The 13,185-nt window shown below is 60.2% G+C and overlaps 1 protein-coding gene across 1 annotated transcript; it reads right to left on the reverse strand.

Annotated features, from left to right (window-relative positions):
* Positions 1 to 2,814: 2,814 nt before the first annotated feature.
* GREP1 (glycine rich extracellular protein 1) lies at positions 2,815 to 12,616 on the reverse strand. The gene is made up of 30 exons (XM_072751296.1): positions 12,550 to 12,616; positions 12,313 to 12,345; positions 11,724 to 11,753; positions 11,577 to 11,606; positions 10,959 to 10,994; positions 10,612 to 10,644; positions 10,455 to 10,514; positions 10,150 to 10,182; positions 9,992 to 10,045; positions 9,747 to 9,779; positions 9,597 to 9,656; positions 8,829 to 8,858; positions 8,722 to 8,754; positions 8,368 to 8,397; positions 8,254 to 8,286; positions 7,188 to 7,217; positions 6,208 to 6,261; positions 6,041 to 6,073; positions 5,916 to 5,951; positions 5,659 to 5,694; positions 5,056 to 5,100; positions 4,715 to 4,744; positions 4,587 to 4,619; positions 4,152 to 4,199; positions 4,045 to 4,074; positions 3,899 to 3,958; positions 3,663 to 3,776; positions 3,352 to 3,396; positions 3,203 to 3,253; positions 2,815 to 2,983 (listed from the first exon to the last, which is right to left on the reverse strand). The coding sequence occupies exons 1-30, from the start codon at positions 12,614 to 12,616 to the stop codon at positions 2,976 to 2,978; spliced, it is 1,248 nt and encodes a 415-aa protein (XP_072607397.1). The 3' UTR covers positions 2,815 to 2,975.
* Between the last annotated feature and the right edge of the window lie 569 nt (positions 12,617 to 13,185).

Raw genomic sequence — 13,185 nt, forward strand, 5'->3', positions numbered from 1 at the left:
AGCTCTTCCTCCCGCCCTCCCGCGGCCCCAACCAATCACGGCGTCCCGCGGAGCTCAGGCCCCGCCCCCGCCAGCCCGGGGCCCAGGCGCTGCACACGCGCCGTTGGCGCCCCCACCTGGCGGCAGGGCCCGCTGAGCCGCGGCCCCGCGGCCAACCACGGTTAACCTTAGTGTCTCCGGGATGAGGCGCCTGGCCTGGGTCAAGACTTGTGCAGGTTCTCGTTCAGTTATCTCAAAGAAAAAATAATTCGGAACCAGAATTTGATGACATGGAGCATTTACGCTATTGTTAACGGAGGATATAAACGATAGATGGGTGACAATTAGAAAAAAGGAGAGAATGGTCCATCTCTTTATAATCGGAATATAGGGGGCACCTGGGTGGCTCAGTGGTTGAGCGTCTTCTGCCTTTGGCTCGGGTCGTCATCCCGGCATCCTGGGATTGAGTCTCACGTTCAGGATCCTCGCAGGGAGCCTGCCTCTCTATCTCTCATGAATAAATAAATAAAATCTTAAAAAATAATAATAATAAAATCGGAATATAGAAACTTTTATTAGAATAATATTAGAGGGGCACCTGGGTGGCTCAGTGGTTGAGTGTCTGCCTTCGCCTCAGGGGCCTGAGATGACCCACAGGGAGCCTGCTTCTCCCTCTGCCCGTGTCCCTGCCTCTGTCTCTGTGTCTGTCTCTCATGAATAAATAAACTCTTTTTGAAAAAGAATAATATTAGAACATTTTTAGGTGGGTTAGGAAGGGATATCACCCATTGCCCTCACTGAGACAGTCTGCTGGGTGGCCCTTGTGTCCAGAGGTTGGGTTTTTTTCTTTTAAGATTTTATTTATTTACCTGATGGGTGGGGGAGAGAGAGAGAGAGAGAGAGAGAGAGAGAGAGAGAGAGAGCACACAGAGGGAGAGGGAGAAGCAGGCTCCCTGATGAGCATGGTGCTGGTTGACACAGAACTCCATCCCAGGACCCCAGGATCACGCCCTGAGCTGAAGGCAGACGCTCAATCACTGAGCCACTCAGGCATCCCCAGAGGTTGATTTCTAATCCTCTTTTCCAGGGTTAAAGAACAAAAATTCAACTGAGTAAATTTGCAGGTTTAATCGGCTTTAAGGATTCATGAATGGGGCAGCACCTGATCCACCAAGTAAAGAGAACTGCAAGTTGTGCAGCATGGAAGGTTTTTATAGGAAGGAGGAGGAGGGTGCAAGGACGTGATTAGCAAAAGAAAAGATTGTTCCAGGCAAGGTCACCTTGTCTTTAGGAGGTGTGTGTGGGGAGTCTTAGGTGGTCTTATGTGGATTACCTCATCTTCCTTGGGGGAGGGCAGATAGTGAAGGCCCATGTGACATCAACTCATTGGTGCTGACCTGAAAATTCTTGACTGACCCCTTAAGACTTTCTGGGGGAGGTGGAAACTGATTAACTTGGGTGTTAAGCCTTTCATTTGGGGACTTGGCCTAAGTGGCTCCATTTTTGGCCTGTAGTTTTCTAACACCTGTAAAAAGACATAATTTATTCTATTATCTTGGGACAGAGAAAGGTGAGACTATTTGGACTTTTTAAAAAAATTTTAAGATCTTATTTATTTGACGAGAGCTAGAGAGAGCCAGCCAGAACAAGTGAGAGGAATGGCAGAGGGAGAGGGAGCAGCAGACTCCCCACAGATTAGGGAGCCCCATGCAGGGCTCCATCCCAGGACCCTGAGGTCTGACCTGAGCCAAAGACAGATGCTTTACCCACTAAGCCACCCAGGCAACCCTGACTATTTAGAGATTTTAAAACAATTAGTAGTTCTGTGAAAAAGGAAAAATCCAGGATTCTCAAACAGAGCAAATCAAATGAGGTTGGCTAAGAAAAATCAGGCTGGAATTCCAATGTGCACAGAATCTCCTACAAGCTGACAACCTTAAGCCTTGTGCCTATTGCACTGAGGTTTTGGTCTACACCTAAATCCCATCTTTGTAAATCAGGCCATAAAAAAATTAGGGTTCCTCATAAGTTACCCAATCCTATCAAACTGGAAATGTCCAGATAAGTACTTCTGTCAGGTGGCAAGAGGTATGGGCTTGGGAGGGCACAGGGAGAGAACAGAGGCCGAGAGGGATGGTTCTGGGCCTGGCCTGGCTCTGAGTAGTTCAGAATAGCAGGTCAGTCCCCAGTTGTGCAACTACCCCCACCCCTGAGCTCCCCACCCCCCTTTCTGGAGGAGGGCGGGGAGGATTTTGCTTCCGCATTTCTGGGAAAGCAGGATAAGAAAAAGCAGCCAACTAGTAGCACTAATATGGATACTGGATTAGTCACTGGCTTTTTGAGACGTTTGAAAGCGTTCAGTAATCTGAGCTATTAAATGACTGATTTATTCATTTCCAAGAACCCCTTAAGTGCTTAGGAAGAAGTAACTGGTTGGATTTGTAGATCAAGGAGATTCCGTGTGTAACTGAAGCGTATAAGGAAATTGGGTTAATCAGGTTTGTAAGGTGCACTGAATGTTCAGGGGGAAGTCAGATCTGTTAAACTCATAATCTTTTTTTCAAACTCATAATCTGAGCATTAATCAGAGAATGTGAAAGTGAGTTTTATATCCTAATTATAAAATTAATCAGTACAATAACACTGGGAAGCACGTGGAAGGCTTAAGAGAAAAAGATTTTTTGCTTTAATAGGTTGATTATAAACATGGACATCAATAATGCACAGGTCCCCTAACTGGGATGTGGCTCCCCCTCTGGATGGTGACAAAGCACTGCCCCGTTAGGGAACAGGTGAAGGAGGTGACGGCCGCAGCAGCACACAGCACGCAGCCAAACAGTGAAGCACGTCGCCTTTATTAATACTTTCAGCCTGCAGGAGACCCCAGGCCAGAAGCACGCCCCTGGGTCTGGGCGCCCTTGCCCAACACCCCAGGCTGCGTCCAGGGTTCTCAGGAGGGGTCAGCAGGGCCTCAGGGCTCAGTGCCTCCCAAGAGGTCAGGGGCCTGGGGAGAGACAGGGCCCTGGTGAGGTCTGGACCCCTCCTTGCCTCCCAGGGCCCCCAAGCTGTCCCTCTTCCTCCTCTGGTCTCTAAGTCACTCAACAGATACCCACAGGCGACCTGAGAGCCCGCTGTCCCTCCAAGGGCTGGGGAGCCAGCCTGGAGGGGCAACAGTGGTAACAGAGGGCAAGGGGGGCGGGCAGGGCCACCATGACCGTCTCACCTCCATAGCCGTTTCCCAGGCCGCTGCTGCCTCTCTTCACATCCGGGCTGCCTAAGGCACAGACAAGCCGGGGCATGGGGTCATCAGGGATGGCAGAGTCCTTCTGCCCTGCCCGGCTTCACCCCAGGCCCTGGGAGACCACCACTTACCGAAGGGTCCGGGACCCAGCTCTGGCCTCAGCTGTCCATAGGTTGCTGGGGGGAGGACAAAAGGTGGGAGCATAGAGTCCCCGGTGGCCCCCACCCAGGGTCTTCACCTCCCCATCCTGATCTCGTGTCCAGGCTCCTGTTCAGGGTCCCCTGCTCCACCTGTCTCTCCTCACACCCCATCCGTTCCCACCTAATCCCTCCTGTCCCTGTTCTACTCCTGCTCTCCGGGGCACTGGGTGGACCTAGCCCAAGCCCCTGCTCCCGACAGGCACCCCTACAAGCCCATAATGCTCCTCCATGCACCCCATTACCTGGCTGGCTCCCGACCCCTGGATACGCGCCTCCAGCCCCATATCCAGGCTTCGGGGCGAGGCCCCAGGGCTGGACGGAGGGCCAGGAAGAGCCGCGGAGGGCCCCGGCCTGACCTGCAGAGGAGGGCTACTGTGAGCACCCTGGCCTTCTGGAGCTGGACGTCCAGGATGCCGCAAACTTCCCGGGGCCTCAGAGGTTCCAGGCAGCGGTTCATCCCCTAAACACTCGTTCCTACCATTTCCTTCGGGGCCTGGAACTGCTGCTTTGGGGTAGGCAGGTGCTTCCTCCCCGTAGCCTGTAAAAGATCCAAGAGATTCCGGCCTGGCCCCTGGACATCCCTCGCCCTCATCCCCTGCCCTCTGCCCTCTGCCCCCCACTCACCGTTCCTAAAGCCATTGGCCCCAGGGAACTCTGGAGGAGGGAGGAGGAAGTCAGACAGGAGTAGCCCCTGGGCCCCCACCCCACCCCACCCCAGCACCCCCAGGCACCTGGCTGCAGGAAGACCCCGGCTCCCAGACCATTCCCATAAACAAAACCTGCAAGACAGAAGGAGAGGAGGGCTGGGTGGGTGGTGGGGGTGGTGGCTCAGGGTGACCAGTTCCTGGAGAGACAGGAGGCAGCAGGCAGACAGACAGACTGGCTCAGAGGCAACCTGGAGAGGGCCTCACACACTGTCCCGCTCAGCCAGCTGACCCTGTGCAAGGCCTACCTTCTGGAAGCCTCTCCCGGGCTCCCTGGGGGCAGTCTCCCTCTCGCCCAGGGCTGTACGTCAGTCTGCCCCTGTGCCCTCCCCAGACGCCACACCTGTCCCTGGCTGGCCTGCTGGCCCAGTGGCGTGTGCCGGCTCAGTAAGGAGAGCCAAGCACAGGAGGGCTGGCTGCGGGGAAGACAGCAGCTTGCGCCCAGGGGCCCAGGGGACTCACCGACTTTCTGAGGCTTGAGGCCACCAACAAAGCCTGAGGGGGAGGAAATGGCAGAGACGGGGTCGGAGAGAGCTGAGCGAGGGCGCGGGAAGGGGGCAGGGGAAGGGCCTCCTCACCCAGTTCTGTACCTGCTCCATAGCCATTTGGGAGCTGGGACCCTGTGAGGGGAATGGGGATCAGCTGAGAGCACCCACACTTTCCCTAACTCACCAGGGAGCAAGTAGGAACCTGAGGGGCTGGGGGTGGGGGACAGAGGGACACCCCCTACCGACAGGGAATAGAACAGGGAAAAACATGCTTCCCATTCAGCGAGAGAGCCTGCGGGTGGGTAGACTCTAGACTCGGGGAGGGACTTCCTGGCCTTGAGGAGCCTGAGCAGCTAAGTTGACAGGGGCCCAAGGACAGTGGAGGAGTGACCCTAGGAGTGACCCAGTGTCCTAGGAGGTGGGGACAGAGAGCAGAGTCACACCTGCTTTCTGAGGCTTCAGTCCCCAGGAGATGGCCGGAGTCGGTGCTAGGAGGAAGGCCAAGGGACAGGAGTGAGCCGAGGGCCAGGAGGAGGCCGTGCTGCAGCCTGCCCTGGGGGCCGGGGCGGGGGCGCTGCCAACCGGGGTCACCCAGGGTCTCAGGGCCAGAGTCAGGCTTCCCCTCAGCTCGCTGTGACGAGCCTCAGTCCCGCTAGAATGGCTGTGGGGGCTTCCGAGCAGCCCAGCTAGACCCAGCCCCTCCTGGGACCAGGCATCCCTGGTGCCCCTCCTGGTGCCCCCCAACCCCCCACACTGACCTGGGAACTTGCCTTTCTGCACTGGGGGAGAGGGCTGAGATTTGGGACCCCAGTCGCCCCCTTTATCAGAAGGGGCCCCGAAGTGGGAGACTTGGGGAGAAGCAGTGGAGGGACCCTCCCATTGCAGGGACCTAGATCGGGGAGGAAGTGGGAGGGCAGTGAACCCAGGCGGCGCCTTCCCCGGCTGCTCTCCTGGCCATCTAGCATGGCTCCTCTGCCTTCCAGCAACACCCTCCGGCCTCTCCTGATGTGCCTCCCTTCACCCCCAGCCCCGCCCGGGAGCCTCACCTGACTGGGCCCCCAACCCATTTCCGTTGCCATATCCTGCAGAGAAAAAGCAGGGACGTGACAGGGAGCAATACGGGGAGGGGAGGGTCCTGGAGGGAGGCAGGAGGAGGTGCAGGACCACAATGGGAGGGCTCTCACTTGCCTGGCTTTTGAAGTTTCACACCCCCTCCCAGAGCTGCAGGAGACAGCCTTCAGACTTCAGACCTCGAGCCCCCCACTCCAGTCTCCCCGTCCTCCCCAGCCCCCACTGTACTCACCTGCTGGGAGCTGCAGCCCGGGCCCCGGCAAGTATCCTGGGGGGAAGAGCAGGCATGAGGGCAGAGGCTGGGCAGCAGCAGCTGCAGGGCAGGGCAGAGGAAGGGCATGGGGTGGGGGGGCTTACCTGGCTTTGGAGGGCTCAGGCCCCTTCCCAGGCCTGCGGAGATACAGAAACAGGCTGAGTGACAAGTGGGCCTTCCCCAGGACCCAACTCTGCCCCAGGAGGCTCTATGCCCCCTCCTCCCCCACCCCCTCCCCCCAGCACCCCAGGGCCCCCCCTGCCTCTCTCACCTGGCTGGGCCCCCTCGCCTGGGAAGGCTCCTGCTCCCAGCCCATTCCTGTAGACTGGGAGACAGGGTGTGAGTTGTGAGGGGGAAAGGAGGGGTGGGTGGAGAGTTTCCAGGGGTAGAGAAAGAGTAGGGGCCCCATCCTGACACCGACCCCAATTCCTGAGTTTTCCCACAGCACCAAGCAATTCTCCTGACACCAGCTGGATGTCTGACTATGTCACTCAGTCCTGGCACCAGCCACCTGCAGATGGCCTCCGACTCCCCATCACAGCCCCCGTGGCCACCAGCACTTCTGACCCACTGGCTATGAACTGCACTCCCTGGAGGTGAGTGATTTGCTACAGCAGCTCACAGAACTTAGGGAAACAGGTTACCTACTAGAACACAGGCCTCTTACAGGGCCGAGAGCTCAGGATGGCAGATGAGAGGCATGCAGAGGGCAGGCTTGGGGGAAGGCCTGAGGGGCCTGGGCCCTGCCCTTGCCCCCCCCCCTCCGTACCTCCAGGGGGCACCTCCAGGAGCAGCTCCACGGGGGGCACCTCCAGGGGGCAACCGTCCCAGTGGCTCTCCCAACCTAGCCCTTCTCAGGGTTTGGGGAGGCTTCCTTGCACTGGCCCTCTGGTGACTCTTTCAATCTCCAGCCCACCCCCTCCGTAGAAGTCAAAGGTTGAACCCGAATCACAAGGTGGGTTCCCCTGGCAACTAGCTCCCCCCTTAGGTGACTTAGTGGCTCTGCAAGTCACTTCACTAGCCACAAAAGACACCTGCACCCCTCACTGAGGAGAGTCCAAGACTGAGGAGCTCTGCGCGGGAGCTAGAGACCCCACAGTTACTTCCTACTAGAAGTCACGGTATCACAGGGAGAGACTTCACCTGGCTTCAGCTTCCCGCCCTCACGGATGCCTGGAGAGATGCAGCAGGTGAGCTCCCGCCCCCATCTCCGCCCCTCCCCAGAACCCCTGGCGTCTGCCGCCTCCCTACCTGGTCTGTAGCCCATGGGAACCACAGGGCCTGTGGGGACAGGAGAGGCCTGGTAGGAAGGCCAGGGCTCAGACAAGGAACCCGGGCCTCCTGAGCCTCCTGCCACCTCCGCTCAGTCGCCAGCCCCGCCCTTGCCCTTTCCTGGTCGGGCAGGATGGGGCCAGGTGAGGACCAGCGCTCCCCTCCCCTCAGCACCTGCCCTGGGGCTGTGGGGAGCAGGGGGGCCCTGGGGGAGGAGGGATGAATGGGGGGTAGGGTGGGGGATGAGCAGGGGTCTAGGGTGGGGGAACCACCTGTGGTCCCCTCAGAGTTTAGCAGAATCAGGGGTCCTGGAGGCCCCATCAGCTGCTCCTAAGCCTTCACCAGCCCTGCCCCTGCAAGGCCTGGAGGGAGGGGGGTGAGGATGCCCAGACTTGTACCCCCCAGGCCCCTCCAGTCTCTCACCTGGCTGGGCTCCCAGCCCATTGCCATTTCCAAATCCTGGGGGGCAGATGGACAGGGGATGTAGTGGGGGCAGGGGAGCTCAGGTTTGGGGGAGGTGCAGAAAGGCAGGAGTGAGGCTGATCTGGCTTTGGGGTTTACTGCCCCACCTTGGCCTTGGCTGGGGGAGGTGGAAGCTGATGTTGCCCCTGCCCTGACCTCTCCTCAGGGTCCCCTATGCACCTCCCACACCTTGTTCCTGCTTTTCTCCCAACCCCTGGGACCCAAACCCAGCTATCCTCACATGGCTGGGCTCCTGGTCCATTTTTGTTACCACATCCAGGGAGGAGGAACGGACAGTGTTTGAGGGGTTCAGAAGGAGGCAGTGGGTGCAAGGCCGCCTCCTTCCTCCCCGGGCTTCAGGGGCTTCCCGCCCCTCCCGGCCACAGGCCAGGCTCTGCCCCACCACCACATGGAGGCCAGCCCTCTGCCTTCCTCTGGCCCCGGGAGAAGCCTGGGCCCCAGCCCTGGGAAGGCCATGCCCTGCAGCGGTTCCCAGACCCTAGGGAGTGACAGGGAGGCTGAGGAGGGGGTGCTCTGGCTTCAGGGGGTTCATGGATATAAAAGAGTCCGGGGCAGGACTCACCTGGCTTCTGAGGCTTCCTGCCCACCCCAAAGCCTGTAGAAGACACAGGAGCAGGTGAGGCACCTGGGAGTCCCGTCCCAAGGCCTCCCCAGGGCCTCCCCACTTTGCTCCTACCTGCTCCATATCCATTCTGGGTTGCTAGGCCTGTGGGAAGACGAAGGGTGAGTTGGGGTATTTGGGGTCCAGCTGAGGTAGATGTGAAGGGGCCCCCTTCAGAGCCAAGCCAGAAAGCTGGAATCCCAGAGGCCTCCTCTCAGCACTCCCTCAATTACTTACCAATCCTACTCCAACAAGGCCTGGAGGGAGGCGGGAGAGGAGCCCAGAGGCGGCTCCCCAGGCCCCCCAGTCTCTCACCTGGCTGGGCTCCCAGCCCATTGCCATTCCCGAATCCTGGGGGGCAGTTGGGGGGCTGTGTGAATGGGGTGGAGCTTAGGTTTGGGGGTGGAGATAGGCAGGGGCGAGGCTCACCTGGCTTCTGGGGCTTCATACCCCCTCCAAAGCCTGGTGGAGACAGGGAGCAGATGAGGGCCCAGTCCCCATCTCTGGGTGTCCCCAGAGCCCTGGGATACCCCTACCTGGTCCGTAGCCATTTTGAGTCACAGGACCTGATGGGAAGTAAGAGGGCCTCTGGGCCAGTGTCTCTGAGGCTCCCCCTGGAACCTGGACCCTGTGGCTCTAAATCCACTGCCACCCCCACCCAGTTGAGTCCCTGACCTCCTCCTGGAGCCCAGCTCCCTGGGGAGCCTGAATGCCACCCCCGCCGCCTGGATCCCATCTGGTGGGGTGTCACGGCCACCACGGGCATCAGCCAGCCAGGGAGATGGGCTCTGTGCCACGGCTTCACCTCACGGAGCACAGGGTTAGCGCGAGCTCCTGCCACCTGGCCTCTGAGCTGTTCCAGTGCCTGCGCCCTCTGTCCTCTATCGGAGGCCCCAGCTCAAGAACCCCCAGATTTTTCAGTGGGCCCCAGCCAGCGGTCTTCCCTGGCCTCCTCTCCCCAAATGCTCCTGGCTCCCCCCAGGGGGCACCGCAGCCCCCTTCCTCAAGCTCCTTTCCCGTCCCCCATCTCAGCGGACCCCAGGTCCTGCAGCATGGTCTCCCACCCGGCTAGCCCCTGGCTGTGCGCTAGGGCGGCTCACAGTAGGTGGGAGAGGAGGCAGTGGCAAGGGGGTGTCACGTGGCTTCTGTGGCTTTAGTTCTCCCAGGCATGGGGAGGGCCAGGAGGCTGGCTGTGTGTCCACCTAGCCCCTCTTCCTCCCTCGGAACTGGGGGCAGGCCCCGAATCATAACTAGGCCTGGGCCGCCTCAGTGACCCCCACGCTCCTGGAGCCCCAGAGCCTCACCTGGTTGGGCTCCTGCTCCTGGGAAGGCACTGCCTCCTAGCCCATTCCCATTCCTGAATCCTGGGGAGACAGAGCGAGAGGGAGTAAGGGGGTGTGGGGCTCAGGAGCACAGATGAAGACAGCTGACAGGGAGACAACTAGGGGGCTCACCTGGCTTCTGTGGACTTACACCTGCTCCCAGGCCTGGGGGAGAGGAGCAGGTGAGGGACCAAGAAGCTCAGCCCTGGCTTCCAGCTTCAACCCGCCCCCTCACTACCCCCCACTCCCAAAGCTGCACGATTTAGTGGCCAGGGGACCGGGGGGCGGGGGGTGACACAGAAGAGCTGGGTGCCACTGAAACAGGCCTCCCCCCCGCCCCCCCCCCACACCTGGGCTCAGGCTCCAGGTGTCCTCACCTGGCTGGGCTCCCAGCCCTGGGAAGGCACTCATTCCCAGTCCATTTCTGTATACTGGGGAGACAAAGCCAGAGGGAATAAAGAAGAGGGAGATGGGCGTCAGAGGGAGCCTGACAGAAGGCAGGCTGGGGTGGGGGGGCATGCAGTGGTCATCTCACCTGACTTCTGGGGTTGCACACCACCTCCAAAACCTGGGGACAGAGATGTGGTAGGTGAGGGGGTCCCAGGGACCCAGCCTCTTTCCAGCTCCGTAGCCATGCTGGGCTGAGGAGGAGGGCAGAGGGCTTCTGGGGTCCCAGCTGAAGTGGGGGGTGAAACAGGGGTGCCCTTCTCCCCCTCCCCAAAACTTTTATGGCCTTTCTCTTCCATTTCCAAAGAGTCCCCAGGTCTGCCCTGGGGGAGCCTGGGAGACCTCCCAATGCTGACCCAGCCTCCTCAGCAGCCCCCCCTTCCCCTGTCTCACCTGGCTGGGTGACAGCACCCGGGAAGGCCCCGGCTGCCAGCCCATTTCCGTTCCCAAACCCTGGGGAGACAGGGCGGGAAGCTGTCAGGCTGGAATAAGGGAATAATGCGGGAGGGCAGCAGAGCAGAGATGGGGGGTGACAGGGTGGGAGGCTCACCTGGCTTCTGGGTTCTCACACCCGCTCCGATGCCTGAGAGGGACATGGGGATCGAGTGGGGGTCTCAGCTCCCATTTCACAAATACCTCTGGCATCCTGACCCCAGCTCCCAATCACCCCGAGCCCACCTCTTCCTGTGGGTGGAGGACCCACGGGGAGAGGGAGGGATGAATGGGGTGATTTGGAGTCCTAGCTGGAGTGGGGGTACAGGACCCTTGGACCCAGCCAGAAACAGCAAACTGAAAAACTCCCTACCTGCCCCTCAATCATTAAAAAATCCTGATCCTCCCCCCTCAGGCCAGGGAGGGAGGCAGAGAGAACCAACCCCCAGAGTCCACTGATCTCACCTGGCTGGGTTCCCAGTCCATTCCCGTTCCCAAATCCTGGGGGGACAGATGGAGATAAGGGGTGTGAGAGAAAGGTGGGGAGCCAGAGCAGAGCTGGGGCGGGCCCACCTGGCTTCTGAGGTTTAATAGCCCCTCTGCAGCCGGGGGGACCCAGGGAGTAGGTGAGGGTCCCAGGATTCCCTCCTGCGGGGTCTCCCAGGACACCTCCCCCACAGCCATTCTGGCTCCGGTAAGTCCACCCCAGAGGGTGGAGGGCCCCGCTGGTGCGGGGCAGGGGCCCTGGAGCCCACTCCCAGCCGGCCCAGAGGGCGCGCAGCAGCAGACTCACGCCCCCACCCCCGCAGGGGCCCCATGGGGTGGCACAGAGAACAAGCAGGGACAGGGAGGGGTTGGGGGTGCCCTGGGTGCGGCACACGGGTGAGATGGCGCCAGAACAGTCTTGGTGTCCTAGGTGGAGGGCAGTGTGCGCACGAGGGAAAGGAGACGCAGGGAAAGGAGACGCGGAAGGGGCACCAGTTTGCTGCTCTGAGGGGGGTGGGGCGGAGTCAGCAGCGTCCCCACATATTGTTGAGGTGGCTCCTTCTCCTAACCCCAAGATCCCATTTGCCCATCTCTCACCTGCTCCCAGGCCACCGAGGGGGCCATAGCCTGGCGGGGATGGGGGGAAGAGATAAGAAGTTGAGCCCTAAGGACCAAGAGCTGGGGTCCCTTCCCCTGTTTGGAGGACACAGCTGCTCCCGCCTGCCCACCCTCCCCCAGCTTTACCTGATCTGTAGCCATTGGGGCTCCCTAAGCCTGTGGGATGTGGAGAAGGGGGTTAACTTCCTTCCCGGAAATCTCACCCTCCCGGTGCCTCACCCCCTGATCTTTCTTTCCTGCCGCTCAGGTGCATCAAGTCTCGGGAGGGAGCCCCTTGGACTCCACAGATCCCAGCGTGAAGACCGTTCTGTGCCACTCTGCGCCCACCAGCCCCAGCCCTTGGCCCGTCTTCTTCCCTCCTGCCGCACCTCCAGGCCTTTGTCCCTCCTCACTGCCAGGGGGTCCTTACCCTCCCTGTCACAGCTTGGCCCCCTTGAAGACCCGCTTCCAAGCCTCTCCTCTGGGGTGTTCTCCCACCCGGAGTTGGGGTTCTGCACATCTCACCCCGGTTCCAAAGACTCCCCACACCTGAGCTGACTACGGACAAGACTGTCTGCCATGAAGTCAGCAAGGGACCCTGACCCCTCCTGGGCCCTACATCTGGATCCCAGAACCAGGTAGCGAACATCTGGGGCCCTCCCTCAGAGATCTCCCAGACCCTTGGGGACAGACGAGGGCCTCTTCCTTGACCTCAGTGCCAGGAGGGACCACTTACCTTTCCCTAGGCCCGGAGACAATGGAGGTAGCCCTGGGGAGCAAGGAGGTGCAGATTCAGGGTGGGGACCCCAGAGATGGAGAGGGAGAAGGACCTAGGCATCTATCCCTAAGCTCCCAACACCCTGCCCAGGCCAGATCTCTCACGCCCGACCCCCTCTCCAGAGCCCTGGCACTGGCCCAATGTTATACCTTGACCTCCCAGTCCCCACCTCAGCTGCCCACCTCCCACCCTCACCGCCTTGTAGGCTCTCAGAAGTCAAGCAGAGCAGGAAAAAGGCCGTGGGGAAGGCCCAGGTGCCCATGATGCCGAGTGCAGTGGGAGGGCACACACCTTTGGGCCTTTAAACACCCCTGCTGGGTGGGGGCTCTCACCCAGGCCCCCTAGCTGTGAGTGGAGAGGCTCTGTTGGCAAACCCAGGGGGCTGGCCCCCCACCTCCCTCTGTGGCAGGACTCCAGACCCTGGCCTTCTCCTGCCCCACCCCTCATCTATCATGAGTGCTGACAGCCGGGACAGGCCCCCACCTGGCCCCTGAGGCTCCTCCACCCCTGTCAGGATTGGGGCCCTGGCGCCAGGCCTTGGGGGCTCGGATTCCCTCCCAGCAGCTGGCAAGGGGCAGGCAGGCACCACAGGCCCAGCCCACATACAACTGGAGACAGGAGGGAAAGCCAGGCCCAGAAATGTGGGGGTGGCTGACAGGGGAGACTCCGAATGACTTACTGTGTTACACAGAGAGCCGGGGGCAGAGGTCACCGAGTTCCAAGAGGCATGTAGAGAAGCAAGAGCGAAGGAGACGAGGTCTGACAGGTCAGCTGTCCAAGAAGAGCCAGGCTATTGGCTTATCTAACCCTGGAGACTCTAGGACCACACCA

The sequence above is a fragment of the Vulpes vulpes genome, chromosome 3, assembly GCF_048418805.1.
Source record: "Vulpes vulpes isolate BD-2025 chromosome 3, VulVul3, whole genome shotgun sequence".
Taxonomy (NCBI): Eukaryota; Metazoa; Chordata; class Mammalia; order Carnivora; family Canidae; genus Vulpes; species Vulpes vulpes.